Genomic DNA, 24,211 nt, shown 5'->3' on the forward strand with positions numbered 1-24,211 from the left:
AATGTCTCCACGCCGTCAAGGCCTTGACGACAGCCAACAACTCCCGGTCCCCCACATCATAGTTTCGCTCTGCCGGGCTGAGCTTCTTCGAGAAGAAGGCACAGGGGCGGAGCTTCAGTGGCATACCCAAGCGCTGAGAGAGCACAGCTCCTATTCCAGCCTCGGACGTGTCCACCTCCACTATAAACGCCAAAGAGGGATCCGGATGGGCCGGCACGGGAGCCGAGGTAAACAGAGCCCTCAGGTGACTAAAAACCCTGTCCGTCTCAGCTGACCACTGCACATGTAATGGGCCCACCTTCAGCAGTGAGGTAATGGGAGCCGCTACCTGACCAAAGCCCCAAATAAACCTCCGGTAGTTGGCAAACCCTAGAAACCGCTACACTTCCTTTACTGTGGTGGGAGTCGGACAATTACTCACGGCTGAAATGCGGTCCCTCTCCATCTCCACCCCTGAGGTGGAAATGCGATACCCTAGGAAGGAAACAGACTGTTGGAAGAACAGGCATTTCTCAGCCTTGACGTACAGGTCATGCTCCAACAGGTGACCAAGCAGCCTGCGGACCAGGGACACATGCTCGGCGCGTGTAGCGGAGTATATCAAAATGTCATCAATATACACCACTAAACCCTGCCCATGCAGGTCCCTGAAAATCCCGACATCAACCCGTACGGAATGACGAGGTACTCATAGTGCCCTGAGGTGGTACCGAAAACCGTCTTCCACTCGTCTCCCTCACGGATACGCACCAGGTTAAGCGCTCCTGAGATCTAGTTTGGTGAAGAAGCCCGCCCCGTGCATTGACTCAATCGCTGTGGCTATGAGCGGTAACGGGTAACTATACCTCACAGTGGTCTGGTTCAGACCCCGATAGTCAATACACGGACCCCATAGGCTCCGTCTCCACCTATGAGAGGGGATACACGTGACACTTGGGAAGTGCAGCGTCTACCAGGAGATTTATCCCACAATCGCCCCGTCGATGGGGTGGTAATTGAAATGCCTTCCTTTTGGAGAAGGCGAGAGCTAAATCATCATATTTTGGGGGAACGCGCACGGTGGAGACCTGGTCTGGTCCACCGTAGTAGAACAAATAGAAACCCATAAACACCTCCCCGAGCACTCTTGCGACCACCCTGTGAGAGCCCTCTGTGGCCAAGAAACAGTGGGGTCATGACACGCTAACCAGGGTAGGCCTAGCACCACGGGAAATGCAGGAGAGTCAATAAGAAAGAGACTAATTCTCCCCTTGTGACCCCCCCTGCGTCACCATGCCCAGAGGAGCGGTGGCCTACCTAATTAACCCTGACCCTAATGGTCGGCTACGGGGAAGGGCACAGCCACGGGAACAATGGGAATCCCTAAACTATGGGTGAATGATCTATCCATAAAAATCCACAGCCGCGCCTGAATTAATGAGCGTCTTATGCTGGGAATGCGGTGAAAACTCAGGAAAAGTGACAAACACAAACATATGTGTAACAGAGGGCTCTGGGTGAGAATGGTGCCGGCTCACCCGGGGTGACGCATGAGCGCCCTGCCTGCTGCCTCGATACCCAGAGGAACCAACCCGGCACCGACCGGCAGTGTGACCTCTGCGGCCACAGATGGTGCACGAGCTGTAGTCCCCTCCGGTCTCCCAGTGCACCGCCCCTCCCAGCTCCATGGGTATCAGAGAGGAGGTGCGGGGGGATGAAACCAACAGACCCCGATCTAACGTCCTCGGGTAGCCAGCAGGTTATCCAGCCGGATGGACAGGTCCACCAGCTGGTCGAATTTGAGGGTGGTGTCTCTGCAGGCCAAATCCCAACAGACATCCTCCAGCAGACTGCATCGATAATGGTCGATTAGGGCCCTGTCGATCCATCCCGCGCTGGCAACCTGGGCGCTCCTGGCCGCTCTACCCTCGGGCGGGTGGTCGAAGACTGCCCGGAAGCGGCGGGTGAACTCCTCAAACTGGTCCAACGCCGCAGCTCCCTCTCTCCACGCGGCGTTGGCCCACTCCAGGGCTTTCCCGGTGAGGCACGAGACGATGGCGGACACCCTCTCATGGCCCGAAGGAGCCGAGTGGATGGTTGCCAGGTATAAGTCCACCTGCAACAGGAACCCCTGGCAGTTCGCAGCCATCCAATTGTATTCCTGGGAAAGGGAGAGACGAATCCCACTGGGACCAGGAGAAGAAGGGGCGTGTAGTGGAGACCCCGGTTGTGCTGGTGGAGGTGCTGGGAGAACTCCCTGTCTCTCCCAGTGGATCCATTGTCTGGACAATGCGGTTCATGGCGGTGCCAAGATGGTGGAGTATTGCTGCGCGCTCCCGGACGCGCTCCTCCACCCCTATACCCAGGGTACCTGCTCCTGCTGACTCCATCAGTTTGGTCCGGAGTCCTGTAGGGGATGTGTACTGGAGGCAGAGAAGTCAGGCGCGGCAGAGCAAAAACTGATTTCCATCGGCGCAGTTTAATAAACAAAACCACCGTAAACAGAACCATAAATCAATGGTTAAACAAAACCCGTTACACACAAGCATAACATGCATAAACAATTCCGGACAAGGACATGGGGGGAACAGAGGGTTAAATACACAACATGTAATGATGGTATTGAAACCAGGTGTGTGGGAAGACAAGACAAAACAAATGGAAAATGAAAGGTGGATCGGCGATGGCCAGAAGACCAGTGAGGTCGACCGCCGAACGCCGCCGAACAAGGAGAGGGACCGACTTCGGCGGAAGTCGTGACAGGTTTGGCTTCAATTCAAGGTTGAGCTTCAATTCAAGGTTGAGCTTTAATTTCAAGGTTGAGCTTCAATTCAAAGTTGAGCTTCACTTTCAATGTTGAGCTTCAATTGAAAGTTGAGCTTCACTTTCAAGGTTGAGCTTCAATTCAAGGTTGAGCTTCAATTCAAGGTTGAGCTTCAATTCAAGGTTGAGCTTTACTTTCAAGGTTGAGCTTCAATTCAAGGTTGAGCTTTACTTTCAAGGTTGAGCTTTACTTTCAAAGTTGAGCTTCAATTCAAGGTTGAGCTTCAATTCAAGGTTGAGCTTTACTTTCCAGTTTGAGCTTCAATTCATGGTTGAGTTTCAATTCAAGGTTGAGCTTCAATTCAAGGTTGAGCTTCAATTCAAGTTTGAGCTTTAATTTCAAGGTTGAGCTTTAATTTCAAGGTTGAGCTTCAATTCAAAGTTGAGATTCCCTTTCAAGGTTGAGCTTCAATTCAAGGTTGAGCTTCAATTCAAGGTTGAGCTTTACTTTCAAGGTTGAGCTTCAATTCATGGTTGAGCTTCAATTCAAGGTTGAGCTTTAATTTCAAGGTTGAGCTTTAATTTCAAGGTTGAGCTTCAATTCAAGGTTGAGCTTCAATTCAAGGTTGAGCTTTACTTTCAAGGTTGAGCTTCAATTCAAGGTTGAGCTTCAATTCAAGGTTGAGCTTTAATTTCAAGGTTGAGCTTTAATTTCAAGGTTGAGCTTTACTTTCAAGGTTGAGCTTCAATTCAATTCCTTTACAAGAAATGCAGATGTATAGAGGTGGTGGAAGTGGAACATGACAATCTGCTATGGAGCTTTTTAAAAACATGAGCTTTATTAATTCAGTTAGGGAGGAATGTAGCCGTACATCTAGAGATGACCTTTCAACTCATTAGAAGGGACTTGTTTATCTGTGTCCTAGGTCTGGTGAGGATGAGGAGGAAGAGGTTGCCCACACAGGAAACGCCATCATGTCCTTTTACTCTGCCCTTATTGACCTGCTGGGACGCTGCGCCCCTGAGATGCACGTGAGTGACAACATCTTTTATTCTTTTTTTTTTATTATCAAACCTCTGTATCTCAATGAGACTATCATCAATGAACAATCTTGAGAAACAACGGGGAAAAGAGAAACAACTGTCCAAACATGCCCTGAGTTATCGGACCAACGATGTGTGAGGGTTAATGTTTCTGGTGACCCTGAGCAAGTCTATGGTTTCTTCACAGCTGCAGAAGTTAGATCAGTGCCTCGTCTTTCTCCTGTCTTCTGTCTGTTTGGCATGCTGCCCTCACCCCCCAGATCCATCATCAACCTATTATCAGATACACTTCAGCTCTGTTCACAGTCCTCCATGCACTGTGCTGCTCTCTCTCTCTCTCTCTCTCTCTCTCTCTCTCTCTCTCTCTCTCTCTCTCTCTCTCTCTCTCTCTCTCTCTCTCTCTCTCTCTCTCTCTCTCTCTCTCTCGCTCTCACTCCCTCTCACTCCCTATCTCTCTCCCTATCCCTCCTTCCCTCCCTCCCTATCCCTCCCTCCCTATCCCTCGCTCCCTATCCCTCCCCCTCTCTCTCCCTCTCTCTCTCCTTCCCTCTCTCACTATCCCTCCCTCCCTCCCTCCCTCCCTCCCTCCCTCCTTCCCTATCTCTCTCCCTATCCCTCTCTCTCTCTCTCTTTTCCTATCTCCCTCCCCCTCTCTCCCCCTCTCTCTCTCCCTCTCTCTCCCTCTCTCTCTCCCTATCCCTCCCCTCTCTCCCGTCCTTCTTCCTCTCCTCCTCCCTCTCCCTCTCTCTCCCTATCCCTCCCTCTCCCTATCCCTCCAAATCTCTCCCGTCCTTCTTCCTCTCCTCCTCCCTCTCTCTCCCCCTCTCTCTCAGTTGATCAACAAGGGTAAAGGTGAGGCATTGCGTATCCGGGCCATCCTGCGCTCCCTGGTTCCTACCACAGACCTGGTGGGCATCATCAGTATACCACTCAAGATGCCCATTGTCAATAAAGGTAGGACCCAATGACTAAAGAGCTCAGATTAATGTCCTATTTTAACATGTACTGGTTGTATCAAAACATTTTTATACATTTTGGTTGATATTTGAATGAGTTGTTCGGAAACATTACTCTGTTGATTAAGAAAGGTGAAGAAGCATGGAAACAATGTGTTTCTAGTCAGCAAGACCCTGCTGTGTTTTAATGGTAAACACATGTTACACTGTAGTAGAAGGTTAATCTGGTAGTGCCAGGGCTTTTATATCCTATTCCACTCACAGCCACATCTTGGGCTACAACAGAAATCTGTCAGCCGTATGAGGTAAAGGCTCTTACATTGTCCTGATTGGGTTGTCTGCTTTCACCTTGAGGAGTAGGTCTCTAACCATTTCTCAGTCCATGTTTCCACTGAAAAAGAAATACTGCAGACTGCAAGGTCTTCGCTTAACCAATTTGTACTTTATCTAATAGTTGTCATGTTTGGTTATAGTATATGAAGTCGCAGCACGTAAAATGTGTTTGTAGTGGAGAAGTAACTATAGACTTCTTTGGCAAAAATCCAATCAACCTTTCCCATTTTCAATTTTCTTCATGATAAATTCTAATGATAAAGCATACAGTATCTCTCTTACTTGAGTAAACTTCTTCTGCCACCTCTCTCCCTGCATATAATATGTTTCCCACAGTGAAGTATTCTCCCAAGAGATCCTTCATTACACTGTAAATGTCTTTTTCCAATGACTTCTCTCTGCTTGTCCTAGTCTGCTCTCCACACACTCAGCGTTTTCAGATAACGTGTTTCTCTTCCCATCGCGTATTAAACCTGGTAGATATGTTACATATCATTCTATGTGAAACCTTATTGAGCTCTACACTTCTCCTGTCTTATCTTTCCATTTACACCATGCTGTGGTAGTGGAACGACTAAACTCCCTCTCACCTCTTCCATAAATCGGTTTATTTTTTGTTGCCTCCTCCTCTTGCATCTACCCTCCTTCCTCTTCCTCCTCTTCATCATTTTCTACCTCCTCTTCCTCTTCTTATACTTGCTCTTCCTCCTCTAACTCCTTTACATCCCCTTCCTCTTCCTCCTCTACCTACCTTTCCTCCTCCTCTACCTCCTCCTCTCCCTCCTCTATCTCTTCCTCTTCCTCCTCTACCTCCTCTTCATCATTATCTACCTCCTCTTCCTCCTCTTATACTTGCTCTTCCTCCTAACTCCTTTACATCCCCTTCCTCCTCCTCCTCTTCCTCCTCTTATACTTGTTCTTCTTCCTCTAACTCCTTTACATCCCCTTCCTCCTCCTCCTCTTCCTCCTCTACCTACCCTTCCTCCTCCTCTACCTCCTCCTCATCTTCCTCCTCTTCTACCCCCTCCTCTACCTCCTTTACCTCCTCCTCTTTCTCCTCCTCTACCTCCTCCTCCTTCTCCTCCTCTACCACCTCCTCATCTTCCTCTTCCTCCTCCTCTACCTCCTCCTCTACCTCCTCCTCTATCTCTTCCTCTTCCTCCTCTACCACCTCCTCTACCCCCTCCTCTATCTCCTCCTCTTCCTCCTGTACCTCCTCCTCTACCCTCTCCTCTATCTCATCCTCTACCACCTCCTCTTCCTCCTCTACCTCCTCCTCTACCTCCTCCTCATCTTCCTCTTCCTCCTCCTCTACCTCCTCCTCTATCTCCTCCTCTACCTCCTCCTCTACCCCTTCCTCTTCCTCCTCTACCTCCTCCTCCACCCCCAGACGGTAGTGTTACAGAGCCAGACATGTCGGCTAGTTTCTGTCCGGACCACAAGGCCCCCATGGTGTTGTTTCTGGACCGTGTGTACGGCGTGGAGGACCAGAGCTTTCTGCTACACCTGTTGGAGGTGGGCTTCCTGCCTGACCTCCGCGCCTCCGCCTCCCTGGACACGGTGAGTAGGAGAGACAAATCAATCTATCAGTCCTTATGTCAGTAAACCAGTCAGTGAGCCAGTCAATGAGTCAGTCACTCAGTCACTTAGTGAACCAGTCAGTCAGCCAGCCAGTCAGTCAGTGAACCAGTCAGTGAAACAGTCAATCAATGTAGCAGTCAGTCATTCAGTGAGTCAGCCTGCAAGTCAGTCAGTGAACTATTCAGCCAGCCAGCAAATCAGTCAGTGAACTAGTCAGTCAGCCAGCCAGCAAGTCAGTCAGTGAACTAGTCAGTCAGCCAGTCTGTGAACCACTCATCCAGTCAGTCAGCCAGTCAGTCAATGAACCAGTCAGTCAGCCAGGCAGTCAGTCATTTAACCAGTCAGTCAGTTAGTCAGTCTGCCAGTCAGCCAGCCAGCCAGTCAGTCAGTGAACCAGTTAGTCAGTGAGTGAACCAATCAGTCAGTTAGTCAGTGAGTGAACCAGTCAGTCAGTGAGTGAACCAGTCAGTCAGTGAACCAGTCAGTCAGTGAGTGAACCAGTCAGTCATTCAGTCAGCCAGCCAGCCAGTCAGTCAGTGAACCAGTTAGTCAGTGAGTGAACCAGTCAGTCAGTCAGTGAGTGAATCAGTCACTGAGTCAGTGAACCAGTTAGTCAGTGAGTGAACCAGTCAGTCAGTTAGTCAGTGAGTGAACCAGTCAGTCAGTTAGTCAGTGAGTGAACCAGTCAGTCAGTGAGTGAATAGGAGTGAGTAGGAGTGAGCCTTCATTCGGTCTGTCAGTCAATCAATGAGAAAACACAGCAAACATTCATATAACAATCAACCAATCAATCAATATATGTATTAATTAATCCTCTCCCCATAGTGTGTACTACATAGTGTGGACGTCTTGTATGTGTAACAAAATGTGTATCAAAATACTCTACTGACAACAATCACAGAGTTGATGAGTTGTTATTTTGACTGGATAAATATCGACTGCTGTTTCTCCATGTGAATCAAGTTAAATGAGGATCCACCACAACAAACTTCTCTCTGGTGTATTTGAGAAAGGTCTGTTGGATCTCATGGTCTTCTTTACTCATCGTCCTCTGAAGAGGGAGATAAAACTGCTTTCATCCCAGCTCTGTCTTGTCCTGAGGGAGAGGAGTAGTATTCCCCATGCTGGCACAGAGGCTGTAGCCATGGGAGACCATCGCCATGGGACGGACCTCTGTAATTGCATCTACCCATAATCCTTTGGGAGAGGGAGAGAGAAAGTGATGCTGACAGTCCCCATTTATCTCAATACCTGCTACAACAGTCTACTTTAGGAATGTAATCTAACTCACAGGGGGAACCAAACAGTCTGCCTTAGGGGTCACCGTGGCCTCAGGGTTATCATCTGACTCACAGGGGGAACCAAACAGTCTGCCTTAGGGGTCACCGTGACCTCAGGGTTATCATCTGACTCACAGGGGGAACCAAACAGTCTGCCTTAGGGGTCACCGTGGCCTCAGGGTTATCATCTGACTCACAGGGGGAACCAAACAGCCTGCCTTAGGGGTCACCGTGACCTCAGGGTTATCATCTGACTCACAGAGGGAACCAAACAGTCTGCCTTAGGGGTCACTGTGACCTCAGGGTTATCATCTGACTCACAGGGGGAACCAAACAGTCTGCCTTAGGGGTCACTGTGACCTCAGGGTTATCATCTGACTCACAGGGGGAACCAAACAGTCTGCCTTAGGGGTCACCGTGACCTCAGGGTTATCATCTGACTCACAGGGGGAACCAAACAGTCTGCCTTAGGGGTCACTGTGACCTCAGGGTTATCATCTGACTCACAGAGGGAACCAAACAGTCTGCCTTAGGGGTCACTGTGACCTCAGGGTTATCATCTGACTCACAGAGGGAACCAAACAGTCTGCCTTAGGGGTCACTGTGACCTCAGGGTTATCATCTGACTCACAGGGGGAACCAAACAGTCTGCCTTAGGGGTCACCGTGACCTCAGGGTTATCATCTGACTCACAGGGGGAACCAAACAGTCTGCCTTAGGGGTCACCGTAACCTCAGGGTTATCATATGACTCACAGGGGGAACCAAACAGTTTGCCTTAGGGGTCACCGTGACCTCAGGGTTATCATCTGACTCACAGGGGGAACCAAACAGTCTGCCTTAGGGGTCACCGTGACCTCAGGGTTATTATCTGACTCACAGGGGGAACCAAACAGTCTGCCTTAGGGGTCACCGTGAACTCAGGGTTATTATCTGACTCACAGGGGGAACCAAACAGTCTGTCTTAGGGGTCACCGTGACCTCAGGGTTATCATCTGACTCACAGGAGGAACCAAACAGTCTGCCTTAGGGGTCACTGTGACCTCAGGGTTATCATCTGACTCACAGGGGGAACCAAACAGTCTGCCTTAGGGGTCACTGTGACCTCAGGGTTATCATCTGACTCACAGAGGGAACCAAACAGTCTGCCTTAGGGGTCACTGTGACCTCAGGGTTATCATCTGACTCACAGAGGGAACCAAACAGTCTGCCTTAGGGGTCACCGTGACCTCAGGGTTATCATCTGACTCACAGAGGGAACCAAACAGTCTGCCTTAGGGGTCACCGTGACCTCAGGGTTATCATCTGACTCACAGAGGGAACCAAACAGTCTGCCTTAGGGGTCACCGTGACCTCAGGGTTATCATCTGACTCACAGAGGGAACCAAACAGTCTGCCTTAGGGGTCACTGTGACCTCAGGGTTATCATCTGACTCACAGAGGGAACCAAACAGTCTGCCTTAGGGGTCACCGTGACCTCAGGGTTATTATCTAACTCACAGGGGGAACCAAACAGTCTGCCTTAGGGGTCACCGTGACCTCAGGGTTATCATCTGACTCACAGGGGGAACCAAACAGTTTGCCTTAGGGGTCACCGTGACCTCAGGGTTATCATCTGACTCACAGGGGGAACCAAACAGTTTGCCTTAGGGGTCACCGTGACCTCAGGGTTATCATCTGACTCACAGAGGGAACCAAACAGTCTGCCTTAGGGGTCACCGTGACCTCAGGGTTATCATCTGACTCACAGGGGGAACCAAACAGTTTGCCTTAGGGGTCACCGTGACCTCAGGGTTATCATCTGACTCACAGGGGGAACCAAACAGTTTGCCTTAGGGGTCACCGTGACCTCAGGGTTATCATCTGACTCACAGGGGGAACCAAACAGTCTGCCTTAGGGGTCACCGTGACCTCAGGGTTATCAACTGACTCACAGAGGGAACCAAACAGTCTCCTGATGTATGGTTGTGTACTTCACGTGCTGAGATTCTCTCTAATAGTTGTTTACAGGGGTTAGTTGTTGTTTACAGTGGTTAGTTGTTGTTTACAGTGGTTAGTTGTTGTTTACAGGGGTTAGTTGTTGTTTACAGTGGTTAGTTGTTGTTTACAGTGGTTAGTTGTTGTTTACAGTGGTTAGTTGTTGTTTACAGGGGTTAGTTGTTGTTTACAGGGGTTAGTTGTTGTTTACAGTGGTTAGTTGTTGTTTACAGGGGTTAGTTGTTGTTTACAGGGGTTAGTTGTTGTTTACAGGGGTTAGTTGTGGTTTACAGGGGTTAGTTGTTGTCTACAGGGGTTAGTTGTTGTTTACAGTGGTTAGTTGTTGTTGTCTACAGTGGTTAGTTGTTGTTTACAGGGGTTAGTTATTGTTGTTTACAGGGGTTAGTTGTTGTTTACAGGGGTTAGTTGTTGTTGTTTACAGGGGTTAGTTGTTGTTGTTTACAGGGGTTAGTTGTTGTTTACAGTGGTTAGTTGTTGTTTACAGTGGTCAGTCAGTCACCAACCTTTGGTCTTGGAAAGCTATTGGGTTGGCAGGTTTTTCTTTCAGCCCAGTTCTAATGATTAGTTGTTAAGCTGAACCGGCTGGGTTCGTGCTAGGTTGGAACACATAACCGCCTGTAGATGTCCAGAACCAGTAGTTTGTGGGCACTGTATTGATGCTTTGGGGAGAAACTGAGCAATAAATAACCCTACTCAAAGGATTTGAGTCAAGAAATCCAGTGTTGGTGATGCCCACTGGTCTATCCACTCTCATTCATGTAATTCTGTCCCTTGGCTCTAGGATGTGTTAAGCACCACAGAGACTGCTCTGGCCATGAACAGGTACATCGGTTCGGCCCTGCTTCCCCTGCTGACCAGGTGTGCTGACCAGTTCTCGGGCACGGAGCACTACGCAGCGCTCATTGACTCTACCCTCCACACTATCTATCGGCTGTCCAAGGGACGCTCCCTCACCAAGGCCCAGAGAGACTCTATCGAGGAGTGTTTGCTTGCCATCTGCAAGTAAGTATTAACAAAGACTCACACCATGTTATGAACCTCTCAGTTCTCTAAAACCCCTCCGTGGACCTCTAAGGCCGTGCTGATGCCCTGGAGTCTCCTGTAACTATTGGGTTTTCAGTTGTCTACCATGTAGCTGTGGTAGCATTAGGTCAAAGCTAGGGTTGCAAAATTCCAATACTTTTCACAAAATTCACTGGTTTTCCAGAAGTACTAGTCAGAGTATTATATTCCAAACTGAGACATCCTCATATTTGACTGTATGTGTCAATCACATGTTTCTCTTCCCCCTGCTGCCCTACAGACATCTGCGCCCTTCCATGATGCAACAGCTGCTGAGACGTCTGGTGTTCGATGTTCCCCTGCTGACAGAGTACTGCAAGATGCCACTCAGGGTAAGATCCCATTCTCACAGAGTACAAGATGCCACTCAGGGTAAGATCCCATTCTCACAGAGTAGAAGATGCCACTCAGGGTAAGATCCCATGCTCACAGAGTACTGCAAGATGCCACTCAGGGTAAGATCCCATTCTCACAGAGTACTGCAAGATGCCACTCAGGGTAAGATCCTATTCTCACAGAGTACTGCAAGATGCCACTCAGGGTAAGATCCCATCCTCACAGAGTACTGTAAGGGGCCTGTCAACTCTAGCCCCCCCCCCCCCTGTTGTTATGGGTGAGAACAGCTCGGTTGACACCCCTAGCCTCCCTCCCTCCTCTCCCTCCTCTCCCTCCCTTTCTCCCTCCTCCCCCTCCCTCCTCTCCCTCCCCTCCCTCCCTCTATTCCTCCCCTCCCTCCCTCCCTCTCTTCCTCCTCTCCCTCCCTCCCTCCCTTCCTCCCTCCCTCCCTCCCTCCCTCCCTCCCCCCTCCCTCCCTCCCTCCCTCCCTCCCTTCCTTCCTTCCTTCCTTCCTTCCTTCCTCCCTCCCTCCCTCCCTCCCTCCCTCCCCCTCCCTCCCTCCCTCCCTCCCTCCCTCCCTCCCTCCCTCCCTCCCTCCCTCCCTTGTCTCCCTCCTCTCCCTCCCTCTCTTCCTCCTCTCCCTCTCTCCCTCCTCTCCCCCTCTCCCTCCTCTCCCTCCCTCCTCTTCCTCCCTCTCTCCCTCCCTCCTCTGTAAGGGGCCTGTCAACTCTAGCCCCCTGTTGTTATGGGTGAGAACAGCTCGGTTGACACCCCTAGCCTCCCTCCCTCCTCTCCCTCCCTTTCTCCCTCCTCTCCCTCCCTCCTCTCCCTCCCCTCCCTCCCTCTCTTCCTCCTCTCCCTCTCTCCCTCCCTCTCTTCCTCCTCTCCCTCTCTCCCTCCCTCCCTCCTCTCTCCTCTCCCTCCCTCTCTCCCTCGTCTCCCTCCTCTCCCTCCCTCTCTTCCTCCTCTCCCTCTCTTCCTCCTCTCCCTCTCTCCCTCCTCTCCCTCCCTCCTCTCCCTCCTTCTCTCCCTCCTCTCCCTCTCTCCCTCCTCTCCCTCCTCTCCCTCCTCTCCCTCCTCTCCCTCCTCTCCCTCTCTCCCTCCTCTCCCTCCTCTCCCTCCTCTCCCTCTCTCCCTCCTCTCCCTCTCTCCCTCCCTCCCTCTCTCCCTCCTCTCCCTCTCTCCCTCCTCTCCCTCATCTCCCTCCTCTCCCTCTCTCCCTCCTCTCCCTCTCTCCCTCTCTCCCTCCCTCCCTCTCTCCCTCTCTCCCTCCTCTCCCTCTCTCCCTCCCTCTCTCCCTCCTCTCCCTCTCTCCCTCCCTCCCTCCTCTCCCTCTCTCCCTCCCTCTCCCTCCCTCCTCTCCCTCCCTCCTCTCCCTCCCCTCCCTCCCTCTCTTCCTCCTCTCCCTCTCTCCCTCCCTCTCTTCCTCCTCTCCCTCTCTCCCTCCCTCCCTCCTCTCTCCTCTCCCTCCCTCTCTCCCTCGTCTCCCTTCTCTCCCTCCCTCTCTTCCTCCTCTCCCTCTCTTCCTCCTCTCCCTCTCTCCCTCCTCTCCCTCTCTCCCTCCCTCTCTCCCTCCTCTCCCTCCCTCCTCTCCCTCCCCTCCCTCCCTCTCTTCCTCCTCTCCCTCTCTCCCTCCCTCTCTTCCTCCTCTCCCTCTCTCCCTCCCTCCCTCCTCTCTCCTCTCCCTCCCTCTCTCCCTCTCTCCCTCCTCTCCCTCTCTCCCTCCCTCTCTCCCTCCTCTCCCTCCCTCCTCTCCCTCCCCTCCCTCCCTCTCTTCCTCCTCTCCCTCTCTCCCTCCCTCTCTTCCTCCTCTCCCTCTCTCCCTCCCTCCCTCCTCTCTCCTCTCCCTCCCTCTCTCCCTCGTCTCCCTCCTCTCCCTCCCTCTCTTCCTCCTCTCCCTCTCTCCCTCCTCTCCCTCCTCTCCCTCTCTCCCTCCTCTCCCTCTCTCCCTCTCTCCCTCCTCTCCCTCTCTCCCTCCTCTCCCTCCTCTCCCTCCTCTCCCTCCTCTCCCTCTCTCCCTCCCTCCCTCCCTCCCTCCCTCTCTCCCTCCTCTCCCTCTCTCCCTCCCTCCGCTCACATATCATATCCTCTTCATCTCAGTTTCTTCTAGTTGTAGTTTCCTGTCTCTCTCTTTCCCCTGGATGGGGGCTGATATACTGTAGGTGTGACCTCTGTCTGATGACACATCTGTCTCACTCCTAGCTGATAACACGGTATCTAGTACAAGTACATTCCGAGTACATACTGTACATAGAAAATTAATTTAAACAGGAAACAGACTTTTACCTTTCAGTTACGTTCACTTATAGAATCTTAATAGGATATTGACGTGAATACTTGACCTCCAACAGTTTGGAAGAACACAGGGGTACAAATACCTGAATTTAGCCTCAGTGGGAGGGAGATATGTTAACTCTTTTCAGAATGTATTTCCTCCAACTTCTGACCCCCCACCACCAAAACGATTCATCTTAATTTCCTCTCATCATCTTACTTTCCGCTAGTAGCTACTACCTGGAAGGGTTTCAGCAGCGGGATACGGACTTCTCCTTTTGTGTTTCCTCCAGCTGCTGACTGAACACTATGAGCAGAGCTGGAAGTACTACTGTCTTCCCTCGGGGCTGGGGAGCTCCGGCATGGCCTCAGAGGAAGAACTGCTGCTCACCAAGAAACTATTCTGGGGAATATTCGACTCGCTCTCAACAAAGGTATGGATGATACTGATGACTGTGTAATCTACAGACCCGTTGTTCTCCCTCAGAACTGTTTTTACAGTGCCTTCGGGAAAGTATTCAGACCCCTTGACTTTTTCCCCCAAAAAATTACGTTACAGCCTTATTCTAAAATTGATTTAATTGTTTTTTGTCCTTCATAAATCTACACACAATTCCTCAAAACTGCAATATTACATTTACATAAGTATTCAGACCCCTTACTCAGTACTTCGTTGAATCACCTATGGCAGAGATTACAGCATCGAGTCTTCTTGGGTATGGCGCTACAAGCTTGACACACCTGTATTTGGGGAGTTTCTCCCATTCTTCTCTGCAGATCCTCTCAAGCTCTGTCAACTTGGATGGGGAGCTTTGCTGCACAGCTATTTTCAGGTCTCCAGAGATCGGGTTCAAGTCCGGGCTCTGGCTGGGCCACTCAAGGACATTCAGAGACTTGTCCCGAAGACACTGCTGCATTGTCTTGGCTGTGTGCTTAGGGTCATTGTCCTGTTGGAAGGTGAACCTCCACCCTAGTCAGAGGTCCTGATCACTCTGGGGCAGGTTTTCATCAAGGATCTCTCTGTACATTGCTCCATTCATCTTTGCCTCGATCCTGACTAGTCTCCCAGTTCCTGCCACTGAAAATCATTCCCAAAGCATGATGCTGCCACAAGCATGCTTAACTGTAGGGATGGTGTCAGGTTTCCCCCAGACGGGACTCTTGGCATTCAAGCCAATAGTTCAATCTTGGTTTCATCAGACCAGATAATCTTGTTTCTTATGGTCTGAGAGTCTATAGATGCCTTTTGGCAAACTCCAAGTGGACTGTCATGTGCCTTTTCCTGAAGAGTAGCTTCCGTCTGGTCAGTTCTGGGAAGAGTCTTGGTGGTTCCAAACTTCTTCCATGTAAAAATGATGGGTGCCACTGTGTTCTTGGGGACCATCAATGCTGCAGAAATGTTTTGGTACCCTTCCCCAGATCTGTGGCATGACACAATTCTGTCTCGGAGGTCTACAGACAATTCCTTCGACCTAATGGCTTGGTTTTTGCTCTGACATGCACTGTCAACTGTGGGACCTTATATAGACAGGTGTGTGCCTTTCCAAATCATGTCCAATCAATTTAATTTACTACAGGTGAACTCCAATCACGTTGTAGAACTGTCTCAAGGATAATCAATGGAAACAGGATGCATCTGAGCTAAATTTCAAGTCTCATAGCAAAGGGTCTGAATACTTATGTAAATAAGGTATTTCTGTTTTAGAATTTTAATACATTTGCATTCAGTCATTATGGGGTATTGTGTGTAGATTGCTGAGGATTTTTATTTATTTAATACGTTTTAGAATAAAGCTATAACATAACAAAATGTGGAAAAAGTCAAGGAGTCTGAATACTTTCCGAAGGCACTTTGTATAATGCTAATGGAGGCTTAAAGTCTTACGGTACATGACTTTATGTCTGACTGGTTTACATCTAAAAAAACATGATTTATAATCCTGGGCCCAAACCAAAACAATTCTTACAATATCAGGCGCGGGTTGATATTTGCCGGATCCTGGCAAATAGTTTCCTGCTCAATTTAATCACTGTGTGTTTTAAGAAACCTGTCTTTCCAGGTTCAGTAACTGTTGTTCTGTTTCCAGGTTCAGTAACTGTTTCCGGGTTCAGTAACTGTTGTTCTGTTTCCAGGTTCAGTAACTGTTGTTCTGTTTCCAGGTTCAGTAACTGTTTCCAGGTTCAGTAACTGTTGTTCTGTTTCCAGGTTCAGTAACTGTTGTTCTGTTTCCAGGTTCAGTAACTGTTTCCAGGTTCAGTAACTGTTTCCAGGTTCAGTAACTGTTGTTCTGTTTCCAGGTTCAGTAACTGTTGTTCTGTTTCCAGGTTCAGTAACTGTTGTTCTGTTTCCAGGTTCAGTAACTGTTGTTCTGTTTCCAGGTTCAGTAATTGTTGTTCTGTTTCCAGGTTCAGTAACTGTTGTTCTGTTTCCAGGTTCAGTAACTGTTTCCAGGTTCAGTAACTGTTGTTCTGTTTCCAGGTTCAGTAACTGTTGTTCTGTTTCCAGGTTCAGTAACTGTTGTTCTGTTTCCAGGTTCAGTAACTGTTGTTCTGTTTCCAGGTTCAGTAACTGTTGTTCTGTTTCCAGGTTCAGTAACTGTTGTTCTGTTTCCAGGTTCAGTAACTGTTGTTCTGTTTCCAGGTTCAGTAACTGTTTCCAGGTTCAGTAACTGTTGTTCTGTTTCCAGGTTCAGTAACTGTTGTTCTGTTTCCAGGTTCAGTAACTGTTTCCAGGTTCAGTAACTGTTGTTCTGTTTCCAGGTTCAGTAACTGTTGTTCTGTTTCCAGGTTCAAGTTCTGTTTGACTGAGGCTTTTATTATATGACTGAGGTTTTTTAAATTACCAGAGTCTGAGTGTGTCTCTCTGGGAAGCAGAAGAGAGAGAGACTGTGACCAGAGCTAAAGTGTGGCTGAAATATGAATAATTTATGAGAATGTGACAGATCACTGCTCTCTGGCTCTGCAGAGTGTTTCTCATCTCTCTCTCTGTCTCTCTCTCTTTCTGTCTCTCTCTCTTTCTGTCTCTCTCTCTTTCTGTCTCTCTCTCTCTCTCTGTCTGTCTGTCTGTCTGTCTGTCTGTCTGTCTGTCTGTCTGTCTGTCTGTCTGTCTGTCTGTCTGTCTGTCTGTCTGTCTGTCTGTCTGTCTGTCTGTCTGTCTGTCTGTCTGTCTGTCTGTCTGTCTGTCTGTCTGTCTGTTTCTTTCATACTCTATACTCTATACTCTATACTCTATACTCTATACTCTATACTCTATACTCTATACTTCACATTGTTCATAACTTATTTTGTACATAAAGTTGCTGCTACCGTCTCTTATGACCGAAAAGAGCTTCTGGACATCAGAACAGCGATTACACACCTCGAACTGAAAAATAATGTTTCTTTAATGAGTCCGACGCAAAGGATATACTGCTTTCCGGAGACCAGGCCTAAATCCCTGTCATTCTCGTGAAGAAAAGGCAGAGATACAGAGGGAGAAGGTCAGGGTGCCTTGTGAGGATTCAGAGGCGAGTGAGTAAATCACCACTACCATCGGTTCTATTGGCCAACGTGCAATCACTGGAGAATAAATTGGATGATCTATGGTTGAGACTATGCCGCTTTCAAGGAGAGAGACACTAATCTGTAAACGTATAGAAATCCAGCTATGTCCTCAGACAAACCATCAAACAGGCTAAGCGTCAATACAGGACTAAAATTGAATCCTACTACAATAGCTCTGACACTCGTCGGATGTGGCAGGGCTTGCAAACTATTACGGACTACAAAGGGAATCCCAGCCGCGAGCTGCCCAGTAACGCAAGGCTACCAGACGAGCTAAATGCATTTTATGCTCGCTTCGAGGTAAACAACACTGAAACATGCGTGAGAGCACCAGCTGTTCCAAACAACTGTGTGATCACGCTCTCCGTAGCCAATATGAGTAAGACTTTTAAACAGGTCAACATTCACAAGGCCGCTTGCCCAAACGGATTACCAGGGCATGTACTCAGAGCATGCACAGATCAACTGGCAAGTCTTCACTGACATTTTCAACCTCTCCCTGACCAAATCTGTAATACCTACATGTTTCAAGCAGACCACCATAGTCCCTGTGCCCAAGAATGCGAAGATAACCTGCCTAAATGACGACCACCCCGTAGCACTCAAGTCAGGACCTATATACTAGGCGGTGTCAGAGGAAGGCCCCAAAAAATTGTCAAAGACTCCAGTCACCCAGGTCATAGACTGTTCTCTCTGCTACTGCACGGCAATCGGTACCGGAGCTCCAAGTCTAGGACCAAGAGGCTCCTTAACAGCTTCTACCCCCAAGTCATAAGACTGATGAACAATTAATCAAATGTTCACCCGGGCCATTTACATTGCCCCCCCCCCCTTGTTTTGTACACTGCTGCTACTCACTGTTTATTATCTATGCATAGTCACTTCACCCCCACCTACATGTACAAATTACCTCTACTAACCTGTACCCCCACACACTGACTCGGTACCGGTACCCCCTGTATATAGTTTATTTATTGTTATGTAATTTTATTATGTAACTTAGTTTATTTAATAAATATTTTCTTAACTCTATTTCTTGAACTGCAGTGTTGGTTAAGGACTTGTAAGTAAGCATTTCACGGTAAGGTCTACACCTGTATTCAGCACATATGACAAATAAAGTTTGATTTAATTCGACAAACAGACAGAGAGAAAAGAAAGGGAGAATGTGACAGACAGTCTGAAGGACTTTCTAATGATTGTTTGTTACCTCAACCCTCTGTTTGTCTCCACTTTGTCTCCCCCTGTCTCTGTTTGTCTCCACTCTGTCTCTGTTTGTCTCCACTCTGTCTCTGTTTGTCTCCACTCTGTCTCCCCCTGTCTCTGTTTGTCTCCACTCTATGTCTCCCCCTGTCTCTGTTTGTCTCCACTCTGTCTCCCCCCTGTCTCTGTTTGTCTCCACTCTATGTCTCCCCCTGTCTCTGTTTGTCTCCACTCTGTCTCCCCCCTGTCTCTGTTTGTCTCCACTCTGTCTCCCCCCTGTCTCTGTTTGTCTCCACTCTGTCTCCCCCCTGTCTCTGTTTGTCTCCCCCTGTCTCTGTTTGTCTCCACTCTGTCTCCCCCTGTCTCTGTTTGTCTCCACTCTGTCTCCCCCTGTCTCTGTTTGTCTCCCCCTGTCTCTGTTTGTCTCCACTCTGTCTCCCCCCTGTCTCTGTTTGTCTCCACTCTGTCTCTGTTTGTCTCCACTCTGTCTCTGTTTGTCTCCACTCTGTCTCTGTTTGTCTCCACTCTGTCTCCCCCTGTCTCTGTTTGTCTCCACTCTGTCTCTGTTTGTCTCCACTCTGTCTCTGTGTGTTACCTCACCCACTGTCTCCCCCTGTCTCTGTTTGTCTCCACTCTGTCTCCCCCTGTCTCTGTTTGTCTCCACTCTGTCTCTGTTTGTCTCCACTCTGTCTCTGTTTGTCTCCACTCTGTCTCTGTTTGTCTCCACTCTGTCTCTGTTTGTCTCCACTCTGTCTCTGTTTGTCTCCCCCTGTCTCTGTGTGTTACCTCACCCATAGTCTCCCCCTGTCTCTGTTTGTTACCTCACCCATAGTCTCCCCCTGTCTCTGTGTGTTACCTCACCCACTGTCTCCCCCTGTCTCTGTTAGTTACCTCACCCACTGTCTCCCCCTGTCTCTGTTAGTTACCTCACCCACTGTCTCCCCCTGTCTGTGTGTTACCTCACCCACTGTCTCCCCCTGTCTGTGTGTTACCTCACCCACTGTCTCCCCCTGTCTGTGTGTTACCTCACCCACTGTCTCCCCCTGTCTCTGTTAGTTACCTCACCCACTGTCTCCCCTGTCTCTGTTTGTTACCTCACCCACTGTCTCTGTTAGTTACCTCACCCACTGTCTCCCCCTGTCTCTGTTAGTTACCTCACCCACTGTCTCTGTTAGTTACCTCACCCACTGTCTCTGTTAGTTACCTCACCCACTGTCTCCCCCTGTCTCTGTTTGTTACCTCACCCACTGTCTCCCCCTGTCTCTGTTTGTTACCTCACCCACTGTCTCTGTTAGTTACCTCACCCACTGTCTCCCCCTGTCTCTGTTAGTTACCTCACCCACTGTCTCTGTTAGTTACCTCACCCACTGTCTCTGTTAGTTACCTCACCCACTGTCTCCCCCTGTCTCTGTTAGTTACCTCACCCACTGTCTCCCCCTGTATCTGTGTGTTACCTCACCCACTGTCTCTGTTAGTTACCTCACCCACTGTCTCCCCCTGTCTCTGTTTGTTACCTCACCCACTGTCTCCCCCTGTCTCTGTTAGTTACCTCACCCACTGTCTCCCCCTGTCTCTGTTTGTTACCTCACCCACTGTATCCCCCTGTCTCTGTTAGTTACCTCACCCACTGTCTCCCCCTGTCTCTGTTTGTTACCTCACCCACTGTATCCCCCTGTCTCTGTTTGTTACCTCACCCACTGTCTCCCCCTGTCTCTGTTTGTTACCTCACCCACTGTCTCCCCCTGTATCTGTGTGTTACCTCACCCACTGTCTCTGTTAGTTACCTCACCCACTGTCTCCCCCTGTCTCTGTTTGTTACCTCACCCACTGTCTCCCCCTGTCTCTGTTTGTTACCTCACTCACTGTCTCCCCCTGTCTCTGTGTGTTACCTCACCCACTGTCTCCCCCCTGTCTCTGTTGTCTCCCCTCTGTCTTCCCCATACAGAAGTTTGACTCTGACCTGTTCTAGACTGCCATGGCCTGTCTGAGTGCCATTTCTCTGTCTTCCCCATACAGAGGTTTGACTCTGACCTGTTCTAGACTGCCATGGCCTGTCTGAGTGCCATTTCTCTGTCTTCCCCATACAGAGGTTTGACTCTGACCTGTTCTAGACTGCCATGGCCTGTCTGAGTGCCATTTCTCTGTCTTCCCCATACAGAGGTTTGACTCTGACCTGTTCTAGACTGCCATGGCCTGTCTGAGTGCCATTTCTCTGTCTTCCCCATACAGAGGTTTGACTCTGACCTGTTCTAGACTGCCATGGCCTGTCTGAGTGCCATTTCTCTGTCTTCCCCATACAGAGGTTTGACTCTGACCTGTTCTAGACTGCCATGGCCTGTCTGAGTGCCATTTCTCTGTCTTCCCCATACAGAGGTTTGACTCTGACCTGTTCTAGACTGCCATGGCCTGTCTGAGTGCCATTTCTCTGTCTTCCCCATACAGAGGTTTGACTCTGACCTGTTCTAGACTGCCATGGCCTGTCTGAGTGCCATTTCTCTGTCTTCCCCATACAGAGGTTTGACTCTGACCTGTTCTAGACTGCCATGGCCTGTCTGAGTGCCATTTCTCTGTCTTCCCCATACAGAGGTTTGACTCTGACCTGTTCTAGACTGCCATGGCCTGTCTGAGTGCCATTTCTCTGTCTTCCCCATACAGAGGTTTGACTCTGACCTGTTCAAGACTGCCATGGCCTGTCTGAGTGCCATTTCTGGGGCGTTACCGCCTGACTATGTGGATGCCAGCCCCGGTGTCATCCTGGAGAAGCAGGCATCTGTGGACGCACACGGCAACTTCGACCCCAAACCCATCAACACTGCCAAGTGAGTGGCCTGGGACAGAGAGAGAGAGGGGTTTGACATTGAATAGCTCTTATTGAACCCCTTGCAAAGTGAATTACCCTGATTATCACACCAAGGTCAGGATCCACAGAACACACAGCCTCATGACAGCACCATGTACTAACAGATGGGAGCAGAGGGAGACTAGCAGAGGGAGACTAGCAGAGGGAGACTAGCAGAGGGAGACTAGCAGAGGGAGACTAGCAGAGGGAGACTGGCCCTACTGCACTAGATGTTTAGGTTGCATTAAAATGAAGGACTAACATTGGTGTCTGTCTCCTCCTTCTTTCTAGTATCTCCCTTCCAGAGAAACTGGACTACATCGCCGACAAGTTTGCAGAGCATTCCCACGTCAAATGGTCCTCAGAGAAGGTACTGTAACCTCAACAACTAGGTTCAAACGCTGCCTTTCCTGTGTAAGAGTCTGAATGTAAGGTCTTTACATGGCCTAACTCCTAGACGAACATGGCCTAACTTCTAGACTAACACGGCCTAACTCCTAGACTAACATGGCCTAACTTCTAGACTAACACGGCCTAACTCTTAGACTAACACGGCCTAACTCCTAGACTAACACGGCCTAACTCCTAGACTAACACGGCCTAACTTCTAGACTAACACGGCCTAACTCCTAGACTAACACGGCCTAACTTCTAGACTAACATGTTTTAACTCTTGATCTACAGGTGACAGCGGGATGGAAAATGGGAGACTGCGTAGATGATGATGCCAAAACTCACCCTCTGCTGAAGCCTTACAAGTCACTGAGTGAGAAGGTACTGTTTCTGTCACTCAGTGTAAAGGTACTGTTGACATTATAACCCTAATCTGTCACTTAGTGAGAAAGTACTGTTGAAACTATAACCCTAATCTGGTACTGTTGATACTATAACGCGAAACTCAGAATCCAGAAACACATTTTCTCCGCAGTAGCTACTGTAGCTAGCTAACAATCTGTCACGAGAGACTGATTGAAAGGGTGATTTACTGTACATTGTGTGGCTGTGTCTGTGTTTGTAGGAGAGGGAGACGTACCGCTGGCCAGTGAAGGAGTCTCTAAGGAGTATGTTAGCTTTGGGCTGGAACATGGAGAGGACCAAGGAGGGAGAGGCCATGTTAATCAGGAAACAAAGCAAGATCTCAGAGTCCACTCAGGTAGTGTGGTTGTGTATATATACTGTACGTTGAATGGCTAACATTTCCCACATCAATATCACCGATTTTTATTTAATGATTCATTGTATTATGTTTTAATGTTGACAGGACAACGATAACGAATTCATCCCTGAACCACCACTGGACCTGATCAATATTACTCTATCCAGAGAGTTGCAGGTTGTTGTCATGGAACAATTGCGATGTTTTTATGTTGTCATGGAACAATTGCGATGTTTTTATGTTGTCATGGAACAATTGCGATGTTTTTATGTTGTCATGGAACAATTGCGATGTTTTTATGTTGTCATGGAACAATTGCGATGTTTTTATGTTGTCATGGAACAATTGCGATGTTTTTATGTTGTCATGGAACAATTGCGATGTTTTTATGTTGTCATGGAACAATTGCGATGTTTTTATGTTGTCATGGAACAATTGCGATGTTTTTATGTTGTCATGGAACAATTGCGATGTTTTTATGTTGTCATGGAACAATTGCGATGTTTTTATGTTGTCATGGAACAATTGCGATGTTTTTTTATGTTGTCATGGAACAATTGCGATGTTTTTATGTTATCATGGAACAATTGCGATGTTTTTATGTTGTCATGGAACAATTGCGATGTTTTTATGTTGTCATGGAACAATTGCGATGTTTTTATGTTGTCATGGAACAATTGCGCTGTTTTTATGTTGTCATGGAACAATTGCTCTGTTTTTATGTTGTCATGGAACAATTGCGATGTTTTTATGTTGTCATGGAACAATTGCTATGTTTTTATGTTGTCATGGAACAATTGCGATGTTTTTATGTTGTCATGGAACAATTGCGCTGTTTTTATGTTGTCATGGAACAATTGCGATGTTTTTATGTTGTCATGGAACAATTGCGATGTTTTTATGTTGTCATGGAACAATTGCGATGTTTTTATGTTGTCATGGAACAATTGCGATGTTTTTATGTTGTCATGGAACAATTGTGATGTTTTTATGTTGTCATGGAACAATTGCGATGTTTTTATGTTGTCATGGAACAATTGCGCTGTTTTTATGTTGTCATGGAACAATTGCTCTGTTTTTATGTTGTCATGGAACAATTGCGATGTTTTTATGTTGTCATGGAACAATTGCTATGTTTTTATGTTGTCATGGAACAATTGCGATGTTTTTATGTTGTCATGGAACAATTGCGATGTTTTTATGTTGTCATGGAACAATTGCGATGTTTTTATGTTGTCATGGAACAATTGCGATGTTTTTATGTTGTCATGGAACAATTGCTATGTTTTTATGTTGTCATGGAACAATTGCGATGTTTTTATGTTGTCATGGAACAATTGCGATGTTTTTATGTTGTCATGGAACAATTGCGATGTTTTTATGTTGTCATGGAACAATTGCGATGTTTTTATGTTGTCATGGAACAATTGCGATGTTTTTATGTTGTCATGGAACAATTGCGATGTTTTTATGTTGTCATGGAACAATTGCTCTGTTTTTATGTTGTCATGGAACAATTGCGATGTTTTTATGTTGTCATGGAACAATTGCGATGTTTTTATGTTCTCATGGAACAATTGCGCTGTTTTTACGTTGTTATTGAACAATGTTCTCCAGAATGTTTTACCCTCTATCAAGTCATGATACCATGTAATGTAACATCTGATGTCATGCTACTAAGCAGGTACCGTGTGCTGTGGGCCATGTTGTAGTGCTCTGCACTCTACACCAGGCCTGGGTTCACATGCTATTGGAATTTGTTGTGCTTTGTTTGAGCATACCCTTTTCCAATGAGAAAAGAATTGGTCCCAAAAGTACTAACCCCGCCCACCTGCCAATCCAGGAAAGGCTAAAGCAAACGCTCA

The 24,211-nt window shown here is 48.3% G+C and overlaps 1 protein-coding gene across 5 annotated transcripts in view; it reads left to right on the plus strand.

Moving 5' to 3' along the window:
* LOC123995404 (ryanodine receptor 3-like) overlaps window positions 1-24,211 on the plus strand; it is a 295,285-nt gene that overhangs the window by 201,967 nt on the left and 69,107 nt on the right. For 4 of the 5 annotated variants that reach the window (XM_046298980.1, XM_046298981.1, XM_046298982.1 and 1 more), the window contains 11 exons: window positions 3,669-3,774; window positions 4,620-4,740; window positions 6,466-6,635; window positions 10,715-10,935; window positions 11,237-11,327; window positions 13,899-14,039; window positions 21,007-21,170; window positions 21,482-21,560; window positions 21,875-21,964; window positions 22,209-22,343; window positions 22,452-22,523. In XM_046298980.1, coding sequence (XP_046154936.1) covers window positions 3,669-3,774; window positions 4,620-4,740; window positions 6,466-6,635; window positions 10,715-10,935; window positions 11,237-11,327; window positions 13,899-14,039; window positions 21,007-21,170; window positions 21,482-21,560; window positions 21,875-21,964; window positions 22,209-22,343; window positions 22,452-22,523 — 1,390 coding nt within the window. The remainder of the gene's footprint in view (window positions 1-3,668; window positions 3,775-4,619; window positions 4,741-6,465; window positions 6,636-10,714; window positions 10,936-11,236; window positions 11,328-13,898; window positions 14,040-21,006; window positions 21,171-21,481; window positions 21,561-21,874; window positions 21,965-22,208; window positions 22,344-22,451; window positions 22,524-24,211) is intronic. The other variant, XM_046298984.1, reaches the window with a different exon arrangement.

The sequence above is a fragment of the Oncorhynchus gorbuscha genome, linkage group LG14, assembly GCF_021184085.1.
Source record: "Oncorhynchus gorbuscha isolate QuinsamMale2020 ecotype Even-year linkage group LG14, OgorEven_v1.0, whole genome shotgun sequence".
NCBI classification, from domain to species: domain Eukaryota; kingdom Metazoa; phylum Chordata; class Actinopteri; order Salmoniformes; family Salmonidae; genus Oncorhynchus; species Oncorhynchus gorbuscha.